The following is a 21,243-nucleotide window of genomic DNA, read 5'->3' as shown; positions in this document are numbered from 1 at the left end:
TAAAACCAGGTTTTCCATGTCCTTTTTATAGAAGCATTTGGCTGAGCTTGGACATCATAAAACCTTAAAACTATTTTCCATTCATATCTTCTCATGACAGCTGATTATATCTCTTTGGAAAATAAGTCAATCTGGTTGTAATTACTGATTGATAGCGCGTTCAATCATCTTATCAATCATACATAGATTAGCATTAAAAATGCAATCACATAATACATAACATTCAGACTGAATGTTCTGTATACAAATGTCATGACATCGGGTCTGACATCTCAGTAAATTCCTGCATAATCACATTTTAAACATCCTGCAGGTACATGTTATCTTATGTCAAGACAACACTTGTGACAACTTGTGAACATTCTAGGTTTTACCAAAATTGCTACCAACACATAGAACCAACATTTATTTATCACCAAGTTGTGTGAGCAGAGAAAATAGGTCCATATATCTTTAAGTGTGGTTCTACATTTAGAAGAATGTATGGTCTTTTGCGTGCGTGTTTCATTTTGAAAAAGATGAAACTTGATAGCCCCATACGTATGGGTGTTATAACACGCACTGGAAAAGGCTCTGGTTTGATGATGATGTTAGTGTGATCTAGGAGGGTACATAAGATATATCTATTATGATAGAATGAAAGGTGTTTTAAGAGAGGTTTTCGAAAGTTGATTATAACATAAAATTGCACATCAAAAGACAGTTCCGGAAGATATCCAATCCCGAAACCATAGATATGAAACCACCCACAGAGCTGGTAAAAACTAAAGGCGCTTCTAAGAAGGTCAAATCAACATTGAGTGATAATTCAATCAAACGGTCTTCATCTTATTTTGAACATGCCGACTCACTTTATCCAAATTCTCTAATTTCACAATAAAAAAAGATCTATTAAAGATGCTTGCATCAGAAAACCATCACATTCACCACATTTACCAAAACGGGTACACGTTGAAGATATGTGTGTTTTTACGCATAGACACATTGATCGGATTATAGATGTTAAAAGTGATTGTAGTTGTTATTATCGCGTTGTTTTAGTTTTGCTAAGTAAGCGATAGAGGGATCATACACTTTTTTGCCAACATTGTATCAAAGAGTTGAAGGCCCACAAGGAGTCATACACGAGGTTATACGAGGAAAATAATATTATGATGAAATTCATGATGCTCTTATTTCTTATACTAATAGTGCAACACCAGAGAAAAAATGGACGTGTTTCCTTGAAATGGGTCATCTTATAGCAAGTTCATATAATCGAGTGTGTATTGATCTAGAAAGATATGGTTTCATATAAACATCTTTCCCACTTCAAAGTGACCCACCACAAAGCCCAGTCGGATGCATTATGTGTATTATATGGTTTTCAAAATCATAATGTTTTGTTCAAGTTTATTTGAAACCAAAATTTCATATATCAACAACATCCCTTAAATGGACATCTCATTTTACCAAAGAAGCTTAAACTTGGTCTGACACTTTTTTGGATAGGATGGAAGAGTTTTCTAAGTTGAATGATGTTGAAAAAGAATCAAATTAGGAAAAGTAAACGGTAAAACCACTCATAGATTTAGGTGGTGATGCATTTTAGTTTTTATCTTACAATGCATTTAGGTGGTGACATATTTTTTTAATGTAATGTAAGTTAGTTATTTCCATGGATGTAATTCTGATACATTTTGATGTGTTTTAATGTATATCTAACATTACTTGTATAAATATTAAAATTAATGTTTTGATGTGTTTGTATCTCATAAAAAAAAGTATTGTCAATTGGTCTTGTGAGAATCGATATTCAAATCTCTCGACAAACCTTATATTCTATCAGGGTCGGCCCAATCAATCTGGGGGCCTCGATCTAATTTAAAAAATTAGTCTAAAAGAGTATGAATTTATAACGAATTTTTGAAAAAAACGGTACAAAATCATAGATTTTAAAATAATATATATTTTTACATCTATTTTTAACAAATAGATGTAAAATAGATTTTGAAAAACTTATGATTTAACACCTATTTTTAAAATAGAAGGTGTAAAATATCTAATTGTAGTAATTAAAAAAAGTATGCAGACCCCTCAAAATTTAGGGTCAGTGCTATAGCACTTCTTGCACATGCTGAAAGTCGGGCCTGTATTTTATGTATATGTGATGCTAATAGGGGAGAATCCAGATTTCAATATTTGGAGAAACCCCATATGTATTCTCTGTACATGATAAAAAGGGGGTGAATCCGAATTTAAATATCCTGACCAGCCTCTAAGACAAAATTGCATTTGTATGATTCATAATGATCTAAAACTTATATAAATATGTCTCATATGTTGTTAACGCATATACTCCAAAGTGAATCAATATTGGTATATTGTCTTTGTTTACTTCAACAACATGAGGCATCCTTCTGAATTTAGGATCACATGGAACACCATCTTGTAAATTTGAAATCCAAATTGGAGAATCTCTTACACTACATTAACAATCGAATAGTGATTAAGATCGAGTATCGTTCACAAACGGTTGATAATGAAAGGAAGATTACGTTCTGTAAGTTTAAGATGATGACGGATGTAGAAGCAAATGTTATGTGTTGTACATTTCATCGTTACGCAATTAAGGATCCAATCGAAGTGGATGCGACACTTGCAAGATCAATCACAAATATTCTGAAGATGATGAAATATCTTAGAATCGTTTGTTGGTGGTGAAATGTCTTAAATTGTCTGCTGGTGATGAAATGTCATATTAAATTTATATTAACAAATATTTATGTTATGATATGTATTTTGTGTTTGTGATAGCAAAGATCTATGTTAAATTATGTTATTTTATATTTTCTAACTGAAATTGACAGTGTGTTTTGTGTTTGTGATAATAGGGGTAAATCTGAATTTCAATTTACAAACAAAGTCATAGACGAAATTGCTTGTTTGTTCTGTATATGTGATAACATGAGTGAATCTGGATTTCAATATCGAAACAACTATAGAATAAATTGTTTGTGTTCTGTCTATGTGATAGCATATGATGAATTGAAATTTCAATATCATAACGCATTTATTACTTATATTTGAGGTGATTTAGGACGTCCAAATTCCAATAGCTAAATTTAAAGAGTGTTTTAGATGGATTTGGATTACAATTTCCAAATTTTAAGAAAATTTTGAAATTTTCCCATGAGTGGAGGAATGGACAATTCCCTTCTCTATTTAACAAAAAATTTCACTCCATTTATATATACTTTTGAAATTCCCTAAATACCCTTTTTACACTTTTCCCTCATCCTCTTCTATACATATCTTCTCCCGTTTTTCTTAATATAAAATACATTTTTAAAATAATCAAAATTTATATTGTCTTTAAAGAATAATAACTTTTGTATAATTCAAATTCTGAGTTTTATGGAATATAATTTTTTATTTTTAAAACATCCGAAATTTATCAGAGTTCTACAAAATATAATACTAGTTTGGATATTTTTGTCTACTGTGGAGTTATTTGGTGGTGAGATTGAGAGGTTCGGGTTTGTGGTATAGAAAACATCATTTCACATATTTTTAGCATACTTGAAATTCACTTTAACTTATTTATGTTAGCTACACAATTTTGGTTTAAGAGATTAGGTCCTACATTTTTGTGGCTACTTTATAACCAATAATTCCAAGCATAACTTGATACCAGCTTAATCAAAAATCTTGAATTCGAACTCAATTATAAAAACGCAGTCCTCCCCAACTCGAGAGATTAGTATCTGCAGTTATGCTCAGTGGATACTCGATTTATACCAATAAAACGTCCGGTGGATACTCGGTTTATACCAACAAAACAAAAAAAAAACAATTCTCCTGGCATGTGGGATCGATGTGAAATGATTTAATACATTTTTATGGCAAAGATAGCAAAGAAAAAGTCTAAACAAACCATTTGTAGGAAAGTTCTTCATACAGCAAGTATATAGTTACAAATATGCATCTCTGTTATAAGAGAAAGCTCTGCAATTTATAATGCATATAACTAGCATATTGGCATCTTACACAGCACATTTTCCATGGTGATCATATGGTTTAATCCGGATTTGGATTTGGTGCAATAACTGCATAACGCAGTTTTCAATCTCATTCGTCCTATCTTAAATTAATAGTCGTGATCGTCTAAATTGATTCTGTTATTGTGTAATCTACCATTCAACCTCATATCAACGACCACGATTTTTTACTACGGAAAATGTGTGCCCGCTGCATGGAAACCGATTAATCCTAGACTAGTTAGAATCCTATGGAGGCGCATTCATGCATGCGATACAGTGTAATAATTGGTATCTTAACTAATAGATTCTGAGCTTTCATTTTTCTTCTTTGGTGCTTTCATCCATCATAAACCTCCAGCTATCCCCTTCTTCTATTTCCCATTGCTTTTTCAGTTCATAAATAGCTTTTGATGCTGCAGCTGCAATGGCTGGGTTGCTATCCTCTGCCAGCCTCTGCGCAACATAAATCAATATGCATCAAATTATCGAAACGGAAAATATGAAACTATATAGCCCCCATCCCGATATTCATTTTTACGAAAAATGACAAATCACCCACCTGTAATGCCCCCATCCCTGCATTTCCAAGAGTCCACATAGATGGTGCGGATGCCAGCGCCTTGGCTAAAGCTCGTCTAGAAGTTTACATGCACACATGAACGAAAGATGAATATAAACAACGGTCTTTGCATTCATGATTTCTCAAAGATGATAACAACAATGGAAGCTTACCTAGTACCGACATCAGGGGAGCTAGAACACTCGGCCAACAAAGATACACTTTGCTTACCATCCATTGCATCAAGGTCTATAAGAGTTGTGATCAAAAGCTCAAGCTGCTCCCAGTTGAAACGCGTATACTTAAATAGTGAATCCGAATATCTATCATAAAGGAATAAAACTTTATAGCGAATCTAACCTCTTCAGGATCAGTGTAATCAATTCCATCTGCTTCGGAAAGTGCTGATGCCATACTCCAGTAAGCTTCCTATATACATAAGATACTATTAATCTTAGCATATGAAGATTGATATGTTTCCTGATTCATACTGAATAAGGGGAATGTTTCGTAAAGAAAATGCAGAAGAGTAAAAGACCTGAAGAGCAGTAATCCGTTCTGCTGTCACATCCCCGAAAAAGGAATTTGTCGTTTTTCCGTTCTTTTCAAGCATGATTCGACCTCCGACGTTATTTTCTGAAAGAGAGCCCTTATCTCTGAAAATAGGACTGCACCACAACATTGTTAGCATAGCAACCTCGGTTCAAAAGAAAAACACATTCGAAAAACACTAAGTAACCCACGACTTCTTATCGCGGAGTTCGACCGAGCGGCTTCCATATCTTTCTATTAATCATGTTTATGGTTTACAGAGAATAATTTGTGTTTAAATAATACCCCTGAACCGTACGATGGGGGCTGCGCCCTCCACGCAACCAACTTATCAGTAATATACAACAAACATCATATGAAACATTACAGAATTTATTATATGTATGTAAATACAAGAAGGCATTCAAAGTTACTTGACTTACAAGTCATACGTCTTGCTCACCATCATGTCATGGATGTTTTTGATCAACTGCAATATTTATGTAATAGAACAAAACTATTAAATTGGAGCTAAAACTTTTGTATTTATGAAATAGAAAGTTCCAAATTAAACACATGAAGAGTATAAAATATCACCTCCAAGGACATAAGGGCATCTTCCATGGCACGTTGCTTGGCACGGAAGTCAGCAAGGCGTAAATCGGCCTGAAAGTTTAAAGATTACATCAAAAGGAATCTCGTATTTTCCGGCCATCCATATGAATTATAAACTATGAAGCACGTATAAATTTAGATGATGAACTAATTGAATATAATCACATGTTTGGGTGTCGAGTTGGGCACACCGGGTACGCCTCCAACAAATAATGAGTACACAAATATCACCCGATGCAAATTATATTAACACCAATTACATATCAAACCAACCAAGACTATCAATTGCAAATCAAAACTGATAGATTAGAGATTAACAGATTTACCTCTAAGGCCCCATCACTCCAATGCTCATCGGCAGCACTCTTCAATCTGGACTGAGCTATATCCTTCAAGATCTGCAGAGCATATAAAATATAAACAAAGATAAAAGCATTATACTATTGAAAAAGTACTCTTTCATATTAAACCAGTAAAATTGAAGATTCTAGACAATACATACAGTAGCAATACGATTAAGGCGCTTAGCTTTTTCCTTCACACCACGGTCGATTTTCTCGGTATCCTTTCTTGCCCGAGCTATGCAGCATAAAGGAGAATGTAAGTTGACCATATAAGTTTCAATGGACGAAATTAGTGATGCAAAGTAATTAAAGTAATATAATATAACACATTATTTAAACACGGTAAATGAGCTAACCATCAAGTTTGAGAAATTCTGTCCCTAGAAAAGCAACATCTTGGCGTGCACGTGCATCCATCCTCATTATGCCCCTGAAGAAACAGAAATAGTGGAAGTAAATTTTAAACAGTTATGGAAGTAAATTTCAAACAGAAATAGTATTTTTTTGGCGGACTCAAACAGGAACAGTATTGTTAGCATGTAATCAGAATCAGGTTGCTGGAATTACCGCGAGAGAAACCTTGCATCGTTACAGGCAAATCTATAAGCTTCAGCCAAGCCACGAACAGAATGAGCGTGGTCATTTTTCCCATCTTCGGCATGTCTTCTGTACATGTGAAAGGATCTCTAATATGTAAGTTTGATTCTTTCAATTTTCTATTGTGATAAATTACATGTCATTGTCAAAAGGATAGGAAACAACACAAAAATTGTAACAAAATGAATGAAACTTAAATGGTAACTGGATTATCATCGATATCTTAATTTTTCTTACTCATAAGTTGTAACACATTCTTTCTCTTCAGTATTATTTGCTCCTGTTGATTTACATGAGACAGGAGATGTCTTGGAGATTAAACCTACTGGTTTTCCATTAACAAACCAGTCATTGAATAAGGTTGATCTCTCATTGAGCATAAATCTATTGTTCTGATGTCCATGTTCCAGTCTAACTTTTGAAAACTGTACTCTGTTGATCCTGGCTGATGAGGGAAAATAATGTTCTCCATTTGATTTACAAAGTGTCGTTCTATTAGTCAAGATAGGACCGCTGGAAACCTTGTTTGTTGTAAGTGCCATCAGAAGATCAAAGAAAGAATGAGATACACCTAGCTTTCATGGCATTTGAAATATCTCTATTCTGTAGAAGTAAAACAACAATAAGCGAATGAAGACATAGAGTTGTTATAAAAAAAAATGTGACTGGGTCTAACTCAATCCTACCAATCCTACAAAATTGGCTTGTAGGTGAGGATTGCCCCCACTTATAAGCCTATGTTCGGGCCATAATTATCTGATGTGGACTCTTAACACACTCCCTCATGCCCAGATCAGATTATCTGGAGCATGGAAATAAATGGTGGGAGGCCCAATAGCGAAAACTTAATAGCAGGTGGCCAAACGGATCTTAAACGAAACTCTAATACCATGTTAAGTGTAGTTGGGCCTAACTCAACACTACAAAACCAGCTTGTAGGTGAGGATTGCCCTTTGGTATAAGCTATAAGCACATGTTGCCATATATTGTCTGATGCGTGGCTCTTAACAAGAATCTATATTGGCATAGTGAATTTACAATCTACTGGTACTTTTCTCAACACAATTTCCCTTGAACAACAGGCATAGGTAGAACTAGAAGTACCCTAGGTTTTGTTAACTGATAACAATTTCCATTATTAGATGCATAAACACTAAATTAGGGAAGATAACTCAAATTCTCAAAAATTCTCAAAATACATATAAACACTTAATTGTGTGTAACCTTCTTTTCAAGATCCATAGCAAGATACTGAAAATCATCAATACAAGTGTGACAACAAAAATGTAAAAAATTGAAGTAGAAAACTAAACTATAGAGCACAGATTCATCCTACAATAAGATTAGGAAATTAAATTCAACCAAATAATCACTTAAAACTGTAAAGATAAAGGGCTGAAACATTATCTTGACAAGATGAATTGAAAGCTAAATAAAAACTGACCTGTGGAACAGAAGCATAGTTTTTATTTTTTTTGAAGTTGAGGAGTAAAAATATATTTATATGAGTGATGATTTAGAGAGTAAAGAGATTGAAAGAAGGGAGAAGAAAAGTCGAAAGGAATTGAGAACCACAAGGTGAAGGTGTGGACCATTAGAAGGACAACAAGGAAGAAAAACACAAAAAAGAGTAATGGGGGGCATAATGGGATAGAGACAAAAAATGTGGAGTGAAGTGAAACTCAAGAGAGTCGAATGAAAATCCACGTCATTTTTTGTTTGAGACAGGCATGTTTTTATCTACTCTAGTCTAGTTGTGGTCCTATGAAAATATGTGAAATTTAATTTAGTTTTAAAAATAAATAAAAATGATTGATTATGTTTTTGAAAAAAATAAAAACAATTTACTGTATTTGATTTGGAGAAGGTGTTTTACAGTAATTTTAGATTTTTATTTTCTCTATGCACTATTTTTTTTAATGAACTTCTATGTAATAAGACATCATGAAGGCGATTCCAAAGTTTTTGGAAGACCGTTGACCTAGATCGTTCTTCTTCATCGTTCTTGTAATGGAGACCTCTCAAACTCACTACCTCTTCCCAAAAACTAAATATATCACCCTGACTGCAAAGGCGCTAGTATCCAACATATTATTATCTTAGATCTAACAATGACAATCACTTTTCGATGTTAGATCACAACATGAACTAAGCATTAAAATTAAAAATTCGTTAATATTAAAGTATGAGTAGAATTACATAGAATGACATGACCTATTTAATACATGAATATAATGACTACATCTAACCCCTAACAATGAAATTTTAGATATGCTTACTCATTGTAACATAACTGCGGGTAATGCCACAAAGCTGATCTTGGAAGTTTATATGCCATGTCACTTGAGCAGCGCTCCCGTCTTTAGGCTCCCTCTCTTATTTGTCTGTTGTAGACCAATGTGAACCTACTTTAATTTTGTACAACCTCACTCCACTGAAACTCTCTTTTCAATGACATTGAAACTTGTATTTATAGGCAAAACTTTGGACCTCTCGCTAGGTGCATTGTTCTTGTGCCTACCCTGCTCTGATATACATGTTATCTTCCTCACTAAGCAATGCTTGCATGTATGCCATGTGGCCCTAGCCGCAACTCCTCAACTAGCGTATTACCCCTTCAACTAGCGAGTTAACTCTTGCTTCACCATGAAGTACTTGCATCTGGACGTGTCATGTGTCTTTTTCCTTTGTCTAACACGTCTATGGAAGGGGCTACCAAACCTGGTACTCAATGGTTTTGTTCTTGCTTGGTCTTTCTATGTTTAATCGTGGTTTTCCAGTTAATTTCACATGTTTTTAATTAATACATACTAGAAAAGTCCAAAAAATTATTTTCTTACTTTTCATAGATAAATTAAGGGTTTTTGTATCGGTTGTTTTTGAAATAAGTTAATAAGTGCTGACGTATTTCATGTAAATTTAGAACTTATCAACTATTCCCAACTTATCTTTTTGTTTATCCTCAAGTAAAATTAATCAGATGTTTTAGAAAAAGCTTTGAATGCATGTTTTATTGACAGGGTTGACTAAATCAGGTCAAGAGTTTTTAAATTGTTTTTATGGCATGATATTCTTTTGAATGTGAGATCATAATCAACATCTTGACTATCCATAAACTATAGCATACAGATGAATTATTCGTTTGACCAAAGCAAGATTTTTAAACGTATCTAAATGAAGAGTTGATCATTTATCAGGATCGTGATCTCACTGAGTATCTCTCAATGGTTAGTGTTTTCCTCAAAAATCATATAATGCATGTACTATAGTAACACTTTGTATTTTATCTAAGTAGTATCCCAAGATATATTATCAATCATTGATAACTAAGGCCTTTCTTTAGGTTGTAACGTGACTGGGCTTACAAAAAATATTGGTTTTTCTTTGGATTTAAAATTCTAAAGATAAGAGAGCATATGGTTTTTATTTTCAACATTTCTCTACTTTTGTTTCCACTTTCTTACAACCATTTTATTTTGGTGTCTTTTTCTTTTGGATGCTTGACTTTTTTTTATTTTTGACTTTGTTTTTATCAAAGTAATTTTCTTCTCTTTCATTGCACCAGTATTGCTTGAGTTTTTCTTTTTCAGACCATGTCTTTTTTCTTTTTCTCCCTAACTTTCATTTTTTTTCAATGCCCTTACTTTTCGTGCTCTCGTATCCTTAAGATAAGGTAGTGAATATTATTTTTCTTTTCAAATTTGGCTAAGGTTTGTAACTTTGAAAGAACAAAAAAATTCATTGTACAACTCAAAGGGGTTTGTCAAAGGATTCACATCCTCGCATGGTAGGATTTTTTAGGTCAAGTAGTTTTTCACTCAATGCTGACAATACCATTATTGTATCCATGACTTTCAAATACATCAAGTAATTAGCAAGGTTGATGCAAAGTCTACATAGTTAACATCCACGTTTACTCTAAATATTTAAGTCAAATATGAGGTTACACACATCTCACTTAGGTAGGCTTATGATTTCTGACTTATGTTAACATATTTTCTCTAGATAGTAGAAAAACAAACTTTGAATAAAGCAAAGAATTCATAATCATGTTATATTTCACAGATAGTCAGACATTAATCATGAAATAAACATTTAAAGAGAATAAAATATTTTTCATGCCATTTGGTCTTTGACCTTTTGTTGTAAACCTATCGTTGGTAGTTCCATGCATTTTTTACTGTTCAGATCATCATCTGAACCATCTACAGACAAACTTCCTCTGACAGTACTTTTTCAAAAAAAAATCAAAAATTGACACTTAATCATGAAAACAATTAAAATTAACATGTATAGGTTTAACTTTGACCATCTTTTCATTCCACCCCCTACGGAAAAAATTCATGTCCTCAGGCAACAAAAAATGAGTGGAATGATGATGGCCTCGCCTAGCCCTAAGCTCCTCTCTTATCTCGCCTATGCATCCAAGTGCGCTAAGCGCACTGAGTGGCTCTCTTACTGTACCCTCTATTACAATGCGTCTGAGCCTCCAAACCCACGTCCTTTGCAACATCTCCCATGTTTTTCTCAACTGATTATGTCAATCCTTGCATGTTTGGTTTTGAATTCGACAATATCACCCCCTCATCAACCTTCTTTCAACCTGGCTTAGGTCCTTCCTGATTATTGAACCGCTCCGACTATGTTCCTTTTGCTTTGATTTTTCTTCTTTAGCATGGTCGAAATTTAACGGCTAACACTACCTCCTACGGAGAACTGTGCATCAGAAGTGAAGAAGTGTGTCAGCTGGGAGAAAAACAGAAGAAAATGATATCTCAGTTGCAGGCTGAAAAAGAAAGATATCAATCTACCATCTCTGATCTTCAAGATAAGGTGATATTGTTGACTTCCAAACTTTATAACATGACAAAGGATGTAAGAATGATGAACAAGGGATATAATGTGTTAGATGAAGTTTTGTAAGTTGGAAAAGTGGCTAGAGATCTAAGGGGGATTGGCTTTAATTATCAATCTCTGGGCAAACAAGGAGAAAGCTATATGACCAACTTTGTACTTGCAAAAAGGGAACTTGAGCATGTAATGTCCAAACATCTGACTTAACATCATGCGAGACATCAAAATACTTAAACTGGAGGCAAGTTAGTGCATCGGAGATGTCATTACTATGGAAAATATGGTCATATAAATCCTTTCTGCTTCAAACTGTATGTCTATCCCAGGTATCTAACACAGCCCAAGGCTAATCAAATGGTAACTAACACTAGAAAGGAGTGGATACCCAAGCCTGTCAACACTAGTCCATAGCTCACACCTCTCTTAGAGTTTCAACTCAAGAATATTGGTACTTTGATAGTGGATGTTCTAGACACATGACATATGTCAAGAAGTTCTTAGAGAACATCAAGTCTTACTCAACCAGTCATGTCACTTTTGGAGATAGGGCTAAAGGTGAAATTAAAGGAGTTGGATGACTAACCTGTACAAGACTCCCGAGTCTGGATAATGTCGTGTTGGTAAAAGGTTTGATTGCTAATTTGATTAGTATCAGTCAGCTGTGTGACGAGGGTCTTAAAGTTAGTTTCACAAAATCCGAGTGTTTGGTCACTGATGAGAAAAATAAAGTTCTGATGAGAGGAGTCAGGTCTAATGACAACTGTTACTTGTGGACATCTCAAGAAATTAAATGTTCTTCCACATGCTTGATATCCAAAGAGATGAAGTCAACTTGTGACACCAAAAGCTTGGACATCTACATCTGAAAGGCATGAAAAAGATTATATCAAAAGAAGCCATCAGAGGTATTTTTAAGCTCAATATTAAAGAAGGTAAAGTCTATGGTGAGTGTCAAATTGGGAAGAAAACCAAGATGTCACATCCGAAGTTACAACATCAAACCACTTTAAAAGTTCTGGAAGTTCTTCATATGGACTTAATGGGGCCTATGCATGTCGAGAGCCTTAGTGGGAAAAAATATGCCTACGTAGTTGTTGATGATTTTTCAAGATTCACTTGGGTGAACTTCATCAAGGAAAAATCAGAAGTATTTGAGGTTTTCAAAGATGTATGTCAAAGGCTACAAGGAGAGAAGGTATGTGAAATTGCCAAGATTAGAAGTGACCATGGGAAGGAATTTGAAAATAGAAAATTTTCTAAATTTTGCTCCTCTGAAGGTATTGGTCATGAGTTCTCTTCTCCCATCACCCCTCAGCAAAACGGAGTTGTCGAACGCAAGAACAAGACTCTACAAGAATCAACCAGAGTCATGCTTCATGTCAAACAACTACCCTACCATTTTTAGGCTGAAGCAATGAACACTACTTGTTATATTCATAATATAGTCACTCTAAGAACTAGTAATTTAGCTACTCTTTATGAACTATGGAAAGGAAGGAAGCCTACTGTCAAATACTTTCATGTATTTGGAAGCAAATGCTACATTTTGGCTGATCGTGAACAAAGAAGAAATATGGATCCCAAGAGTGATGAAGGAATATTTCTGGGGTACTTTGCAAACAGCAGAGCCTATAGAGTTTTTAATTCTAGAACCAAATTCATGATATAATCCATCAATGTTGTAGTGGATGATAATATCACAGAAAAAGGGATTGATGTTGATGAAGATGTTGTGACATCATTTCAGCAGATTGACACTTCTGAAAATAAGGGAGTTATTGAGACAAACAGTGAACCAGGAGGCACTAAACCAGACAACCATCAAGTCAACAAAGGTCCCTCTATCAAAATTCAGAAAGATCATCCAACATCATCGTAATGAATGGGTCACCGCTAGATCTAGAGATGTGATGTGAAATTCCTACTCTGTCTCAAAGTTTGAACCTAAAAATGTGAAGGAAGCCTTGACTGATGAATTTTGAATCAATGTTATGCAAGAAGAACTAGGGAAGTTTATAAGAAATGAAGTATGGGACTTAGTTCCTAGGCCTAGAGGAATGAATATTATTGGGACAAAATGGATCTACAAGAACAAATTTTGCAAAAAAGGAATTGTAACCAGAATCAAGGCTAGACTTGTTGCTCAAGTATACACTCAAATTACAGGAGTTGGTATTGATGAGAGTTTTGCTCTTGTTGCTCGCCTTGGGTCAATAAGACTACTTTTAAGAGTGGCTTGTTTGCTTAAGTTTAAGCTATTTCAAATGGATGTGAAAAGTGCCTTCTTAAATGGGTACTTGAATGAAGAAGTCTATGTTGAACAACCCAAGGGGTTCATATATCCTAACTTTCCATATCATGTTTACAAACTAAGGAAACATCTTTATGGATTAAAGCAAGCACCTAGGGCCTGGCCAGGCTCACTGAGTTCCTTGTCAATAACGGATACAAGAAAGAAGGAACATACAAGACATTATGTTTTAAAGAAGAGCATGGTAAACTCATGATAGCTTAAATATATGTTGATGACATTGTGTTTGGAGGGATATTGAACCAGATGGTCCAACATTTTGTCAGGCAGATGCAATCCGAATTTGAAATGAGTCTTGTTGGTGAATTGACTTATTTTCTTGGGCTCCAAGTCAAACAAACGGATGACACTATTTTTATCTCTCAAAGCAAGTATTCTAAGAGTATAGTAAAGAAGTTTGGCATGGAAAATGCTAGTCATAAAAGGACACATGCACCAACCCACTTGAAATTGACCAAAGATGAAAAAGGTGTAAATATGGATCAAAGTCTGTACAAGAGTATGATTGATAGTTTATTGTATCTTACATCTAGCAGACTTGATATTACATTTGTTGTAGGAGTATGTTCAAGGTATCAATCTGAACCCAAAATGAGTCATATTACTCAAGTGAAAAGGATCCTGAAGTACATCAATGGAACTAGTGACTATGGAATATTGTATTCTCATAATGCAAATTCCTTGCTTATAGGATACTATGGTGCAGATTGGGCAGGCGGTGTTGGTGATATAAAAATCACCTTTGAAGGATGTTTCTTCTTGGGAAATAATCTTATATCTTGGTTCAACAAAAAGCAAAATAGTGTGTCACTATCTACGACTGGGACTGAATATATTGCAGTAGGAAGCAACTGCTCTCAATTAATTTGGATGAAACAAATATTAGAGGAATACAATGTCCAGCAAGATGTCATGAAATTATATTGTGACAACCCGAGTGCTATTAACATATCCGAGTATCCTATTCAACACAACAAAAGTAAGCATATTGATATTCGTTATCATTTTATCAGGGATCTTGTTGAAGACAAAATTGTTACTCTTAAGCATGTAACCACTGAGAAGCAAATGGTAGATATTTTCACTAAAGCTTTAGATGCAAATCAGTTTGAAAAGTTAAGAGGCGAATTGGGCATTTTCATGCTTAAAGAATTATAGAAATTACTTCTATGGAGATATGGAAATCAAATTTTCTCTTCCCTTCATTTAATGGTGCACAAAAATCAAGGAATATCATTATAAACCTTCCTTATTTTCCCAGCACGCCACCTTAGCTACTCTATCAACATCATTCACACTACATCCTTTACTCTCTCTCTCTCTCTCTCTCTCTCTCTCTCTCTCTCTCTATATATATATATATATATATATATATATATATATATATATATATATATATATATATATATATATATATATATATATATATATATATATATATATATATATATATATATTACTCTCATTCACCCTCATCTCTCTATCGTCTCTTTGAAGTCCATACCTAAAATATCCAAAATGTCTCAACCTTCTGTCTTAACTTCTAGAAAGCACACCAAGGAACAATCGAACACTAAAAATATAGGTATTGAGATAGATCTCTTTGATGTCATCACCGATGTCGTTCCCCTTTTGATGGTTCCTGGTCATGCAACCCCTATAAAGAAGACCATAACATATGCTTCGAGAAAAGACAAGCCCTCTAAATTAAGTACATCTTCCTCTCCATCCATGGCTGCTAGAAATGTAAAAATTCTTGAACCCTCTACTGTTGTAAAGAAACCCCATTCTATGACTAATTTGTACCTTGATGCCATTAATGTTGAACCTAATGTTGGTGCTTCTTAAGAATATCATGTTAAGCCAAATGTTATGGAAGATGTTAAAGCCTTTGAAACTAGTAATAAACCTAGGTATGTTACTGCTTTGAGTAAATCTAGCATGATCGTTGCAGATAGAGACGACATAGATAAGACTATTTGTGTATTGGTCTCTCATGTTTTGGGCATTGAACCTAAGACTGTTGTGCCAGATGTCTCCACATCCTTGACCCAACCTGATAACACTACTGAAACACCTCTGGATAAATTTGATGTCCATGTGCATACTCTGTCTCCTGAAAAATTAAAAGACAAAGAGGAGGCTAATGGGATGTGTGGTGATCTGGATGACAAAGAAGAAAACTTTGTAGAGAAAAAGGATCAATATGTTGACATAATGAATATAGAGGATTTGTACTCTGATGATGTGCCTATTGGTCAAAGGATGGCTCCAGAAATAGCTAAATGGTTGAGGAACAGAAAAGGTTAAGCTATTGAATTCTCCAGCACGCCCTCTAAATCTCTCGGGAGAAGAACTAGTGTTGGCCCTACAAAAAGATGGAGCAAGGTTATTACTCATGTTTCTAAGAGGAAATCTCTTAAGAGGAAGGAAGTTTCTTCTAAGTTTAGTGAATTTGACCATGATGTCGAACATAATGTTCAGGACATCGTTTCTATTGACAAAAAGCAAACTTATGGGAAGATTCCAGCAAATATTCCTCAAGTTCCAATTGACAACATTTCCTTTCACTTTGTGGAGAATGTAGAAAAATGGAAATTTGTTTATAAAAGAAGACTACCACTAGAAAGAGAACTGGGCAAAGATTCTTTTGAATGCAAAGAGGTGATGAGTCTGATTCAAGAGGATGGATTAATGAAAAATGTAATTGGATTTGGCAAGTGTTATGAAATGCTTGTTAAGGAATTTATTGTGAATATCTCTAAGGAATGTGATAACAAGAGGAGCAAGGAGTTTAGAAAAGTGTATGTCAGAAGAAGATGTGTGGATTTTTCTCCTGAAATCATAAATAGGTTTTTGGGTAGAAATGAAGAAGAACAAGTTGAAGTGGAAGTCTCTGACAATGTTATCTGCAAAGAGATTACTACTAAACAAGTAAAGGAATGGCCAAGGAAAGGGAAGTTGTCAGCAAGTGATTTGAGTGCGAAGTATGATGTACTTCATAGAATTGAAGCTGCTAATTGGGTGTCAACTAATCACACTTACAACATTTCTACAGGATTGGGTAAGTTCATTTATATTGTAGAGACCAAGTCAAGTTTTGATTTTGGATCTTATATCTTTGATCAAACTATGAAGCGTGTTGCCTATTTTGCTGTGAAGATGTCAATAGCATTTCTCTCATTGATTCGTGGTTTTATATTGGGTCAACACCCAAGTATCTTGATCAGTTCTGATAGTATATGCAAAAGAGACCCTCCTCTATAATTACATTATAGGTTGTTCATTGTTGAAACATGTTTCAGATATTGTCATGACCTCTAGCCAGAAATCTTCCATGCCTACTACTAGAACATGCATCCTTGCTGATCTAAAAGATACTTGCAAGACCTTGGATGATAGTATCAAAAGTTATACTAAGAGGAAGAGCAGGCTTGAAATTTTGATAAAGGCCTTGTCTAAAGAAGAAGGAAATTTGAAAGGTGATGGAACATGTGAAGAAGATGCAAATGAAGAAGGTATTAATGCAAGTGATGATGAAGAAACTACCAGCAGCGATGAGGACTGGAGCACTCTGGCTCTGGTTCTTCTGTGTGTTAATTGCACTTATGTTTTTTTCTGGGATATGCCCTGAATATTTATGCATTTTATAATGCTCTTGGTTATGTTTGGTTTGTAATCTATATTTTAACTATTTTGCTAACTCTATTGTTTGGTTGTGTTTGTCAACTTTCTGGCTAAAAAGGGGGAGTAGTTATTGTGATATGATTGTGATTGATTAGTTCTTATGTAGTTGTGTGTGATTGTTTGTTAGCCCTGTCTTATCTCTTACCCACTGAGGGAAAGCACATATGGAGGGTGAGTATCTATTGCCCTCCTTACCCTCATTCATGTTGGTCCATGCAAAGGTTGTTTTAGCCAAAAAAATCCAAAGGGGGAGATTGTTAGGTCTGGTATGTAGTGATTGGATGCATTTTGGAAAAACAAGTATTCTAGTCAGATGTTGAACAAGGTATCCTGACATGTTGGTTCAACATTGGAGTGTGACATGTTTTAGTATCTTGTAAGATTTGTTTCCTTTTATAAGATATATGAAGATATGCTAAAGATTTAGTTCATAAAATATGTGAGTTAAGTAGAGCATTTTCTAAAAAGAAAAAGACTATTTTTACCCTGACTTGTTTATGAAGTAAAGATGTCAAAATATTTTAGGAAACATCTGATCTGATTGAAATCAAATCTGCAGAAGAATGTGCAGAGTCCTTGGATCTACTATAATCAAGCCTGAAACCCATATTGTTTAAATACTATATATAGATAATTTCTAAACCTAAGAAGACATCGAAGCAACGCTCAATATTGTCTGTGTTAGGGTTTAGTGTCTTTAAATTGTGTGAGCCATTCGAGAGTCTCCTCGATACTTGAATTGGACCTGGTTTATTGAGTTATAATTATCAATCCCTCAAAAGCTTTTAAGCAAGAGTGGATTGTGTTTTTTAATATAAGTTGTTGTCTCTCTTGTATGGTCAAAGGGAAGTGAGAGGGGTCTCATATCTAGAAGAGTCTTAGATAGAAACATCCACGGGTAGAGATTAGGTGAGAAGTTTGTAAAACCCGAGGTTGTTTAGAACTTCGAACTAATTCTGTGATAGTAAATTTCCTTCCTGACTTGGTAGCCCCCAGATGTAGTGACATTGCACCAAACTGGGTTAACAACTATTTGTGTTATTTTCTTTCATGCTTTTATTTAAATCTTAATATTGTTTATGGTGTAACAATGTTTTGACCTTTGTGTCTTGACATCGTGTACGACGACATCCAGGATCTACATACCAGAATTTGAATAGTCATCAACAATGACAATCCATACTTTTTACCACTGATAGAGGCAACTTTCACTGGCCCAAACAAATCAATGTGTAGAAGCTCTAACGGTCTAGAGGTAGAAACTACGGTTTTTGCTTTGAAAGAAGTTTTAGAAAACTTACCTTTCCGACATGCTTCACAAAGAGCATCTGAAGCAAACTTCAGGTTGGGTAAGCCTTTGAGTAATCCAAGCTTATTTAGTTGAGAAATCCTTCTCATGCTAACATGGCCCAAACATGTGTGCCATACCCATTGCTCCTCATTAACATACATTAAGCATTTTATGTTTTGATCCTCAAGATTAGAAAGTCTGATTTTATAAATGTTGGTCTTCCTCCTTCCGTTAAAAAGGATTGTGCCATCTTTCTGACTAACATCCTCTGAAACCAACGAAGCCTCCAGGCTTAAGTTTCAAATCTTGGAACATATGCCTTCTGTCAGTCATGTGTCGTGAGCATCCATTGTCCAGATACTATGACTGGTGTCTCTATTGAGCTACTAAGAATGTCTGCAACATAAATGATATTATCCTTAGGTACCCACTTTTTGGGTCCACTTTTGTTAGTTCTACCAGAGTTTTTAACAACCTTAGGTTTTTGTGCAGAAGGATAATCAAGGGGAATTTGTGCATGATACTTAGGTTTTAGAACTAAGTTCTTCTTCTCTATCTGTGCATGTTTCTATGTCTGTGCAAAATAATCAAGCTCGGTGCCAGCAGACACGAAATGCTCATAGAGAGGTTTCAGTTTTACCTTCTGACTTTTATTAGGTTTTCCAGATTATATACAACCTAGACCTTTCTTTCCATTTCTTTTAACTCCATATATCATGGAAGCCATTTTGCTTCTATCTATGATTTTAACCAGGAAGTACTAGAATGATTTGTCATATATGATGATGCAATCAGTACCAAAAGCTTCTGACTTTATTTCATCCTCTAGTTTTGAATTTTTGCTTTACAAAGCAGAGTTGTTACTCTCTAAAGAAAATGATTTTTTGTTTAGGGAAGAAATATCCTTCTCAAGCTCACCACGAGTTTCAGAAGCAACTACTTGGACTTGTTTAAGGTCCATGTACCTACTTTGAAGACTTTGGTACTTTTCCAGCATTTCAGAAAGACATGACTCTAAATCAGAACGAGATAGTTCAGAAAATGCCTCTTCAGAATCGGAGTTTGATTCTGATTCTGATTTTGATAACACCTTATCTTCTGGTTCTTCAAAACTTTCAGGATCAATTGTAGTTGCTATCAATGCAACATTGGCCAATTCCTTATCAGAATATTTTTCTTCTGATTTTGAATCGTCCCATGTAGCCAAAAGCCCCTTCTTGCCTTTAGAAAACTTTTTCTTGGGCCTTTTTTCCTTCTTCAACTTAGGGAATTCATTATTATAGTGACCTGGCTCCTTGAAGTCGTAGCAGATAACCTCTTTACCAGAACCTTGCTTCTTTGGTCCAGATGAAGAATCAGAATGACCAACAGTCCTTCTAGCTCCTCTGAACTTTCCTTGTCCATTATGTTTGTCCCTCTAGAGTCTATTGACCCTCATGGAAATCAAAGACAACTCATCATCATCTTCCGAGTCTTCATCAGAATCTTATGATTCTTCCTCATCTTGATAAGCCTTTATCTTCTCAGGCCTGGACTTCAAAGCAACAGATTTACCTCGCTTCTGAGGTTCATCTTATTCGAGTTCTATCTCATGGCTTCTCAAAGAACCAACAAGTTCTTCAAGACTAATATTGTTTATGTCCTTTGCCAACTTCAAGGAAATTACCACAGGTCTGCATTTTTTGGAAAATATAAAAAAGCTATTGTTGGGGATCGAACCCATGACCATTTTAACTAACACCCCGGTTATTCTTAAACTGATGGATAAAGTCGAAGCTTTTCATGACGCCCTTTGTTACCTCTCCTCTTTAACTGAGATTAAATCAACTCCGCGTCTGAGGCTATATGTGTTTTTTATAGTAGTGTGTGAGCAATATGACTTGTTTCTCATTGTATATGCATTTTTATCTCCATTTAAGATACAACTGCCTGAAGGATTCTACAGCATCTTCATCTGAGATATATTCATCACTAGATCCCCATCATTATGCACAGTTGACTTGGATCTTATACTTGTCGTGAAGGCAACCATATTGTTTATCATTTCTCATTCAGTATTATCTTTTGCTTGGTCTTTACAATTTTTTGCTACAATCTTTGGAGGGTTCTTAGCATCATTAAGAATCATTGGTCGATTAACTGATCATCCTTCTTTGGCATTCTCCATCTTGAATAGAATAAGAAATGTGGAACACACCCAAACAAAACAGGGTGACTGCTCTGATGTCAATTAAAATTTTATTTGTTGGATGAAAAGATGTTAGACACAATGTCTAGCATAATGTGTATGACAAGATAATTATGTAGTGGACAAAATAAAAGTAAAATATAAATAACACAGGAATTGGTAAACCAGTTCAGTGCAAAATCACCTACGTCTTAAGGACGTTAACCCATTCAAAGGAAATTCACTCTCAATATTAAGAAGTGCA

General features: G+C 34.8%; 2 protein-coding genes across 3 annotated transcripts; one reads left to right on the top strand and one right to left on the bottom strand.

Moving 5' to 3' along the window:
• Nucleotides 1-3,907: 3,907 nt before the first annotated feature.
• On the bottom strand, nt 3,908-8,324 carry LOC127118389 (senescence-associated protein AAF, chlorolplastic). 2 transcript variants are annotated; one of them, XM_051048579.1, is made up of 13 exons: nt 8,113-8,324; nt 6,906-7,271; nt 6,639-6,737; nt 6,428-6,501; nt 6,230-6,306; nt 6,054-6,125; nt 5,710-5,778; nt 5,556-5,602; nt 5,120-5,249; nt 4,942-5,010; nt 4,755-4,858; nt 4,582-4,657; nt 3,908-4,475 (listed from the first exon to the last, which is right to left on the bottom strand). In XM_051048579.1, the coding sequence occupies exons 2-13, from the start codon at nt 7,208-7,210 to the stop codon at nt 4,338-4,340; spliced, it is 1,260 nt and encodes a 419-aa protein (XP_050904536.1). In that variant the 5' UTR covers nt 7,211-7,271; nt 8,113-8,324; the 3' UTR covers nt 3,908-4,337. The 2 variants fall into 2 exon arrangements, with proteins under 2 accessions (XP_050904536.1, XP_050904537.1); XM_051048580.1 differs by lacking the exon at nt 8,113-8,324 and adding an exon at nt 7,893-7,916.
• A 7,381-nt stretch (nt 8,325-15,705) lies between these two features.
• Nucleotides 15,706-17,467, top strand: LOC127122157 (uncharacterized). The gene is made up of 3 exons (XM_051052541.1): nt 15,706-16,067; nt 16,161-17,050; nt 17,139-17,467. The coding sequence occupies exons 1-3, from the start codon at nt 15,706-15,708 to the stop codon at nt 17,465-17,467; spliced, it is 1,581 nt and encodes a 526-aa protein (XP_050908498.1).
• The last annotated feature ends 3,776 nt before the right edge of the window (nt 17,468-21,243 follow it).

This window comes from Lathyrus oleraceus, chromosome 2, assembly GCF_024323335.1.
Source record: "Lathyrus oleraceus cultivar Zhongwan6 chromosome 2, CAAS_Psat_ZW6_1.0, whole genome shotgun sequence".
Taxonomy (NCBI): Eukaryota; Viridiplantae; Streptophyta; class Magnoliopsida; order Fabales; family Fabaceae; genus Lathyrus; species Lathyrus oleraceus.
This window is presented reverse-complemented; position numbering and strand designations above follow the sequence as displayed.

Coding starts and splice junctions, on each gene's coding strand:
- LOC127118389 (XM_051048579.1), bottom strand. CDS start 7,210: ATGGCACTTACAACAAACAAGGTTTCCAGCGGTCCTATCTTGACTAAT. Junction 5,779..6,053: donor GGAGTGATGGGGCCTTAGAG/GTAAATCTGTTA, acceptor TTAAACTTTCAG/GCCGATTTACGCCTTGCTGA. Junction 5,603..5,709: donor ATGCCCTTATGTCCTTGGAG/GTGATATTTTAT, acceptor TAAATATTGCAG/TTGATCAAAAACATCCATGA.
- LOC127122157 (XM_051052541.1), top strand. CDS start 15,706: ATGGAAGATGTTAAAGCCTTTGAAACTAGTAATAAACCTAGGTATGTT. Junction 16,068..16,160: donor ATAATGAATATAGAGGATTT/GTACTCTGATGA, acceptor TGAATTCTCCAG/CACGCCCTCTAAATCTCTCG. Junction 17,051..17,138: donor TATATTGGGTCAACACCCAA/GTATCTTGATCA, acceptor AACATGTTTCAG/ATATTGTCATGACCTCTAGC.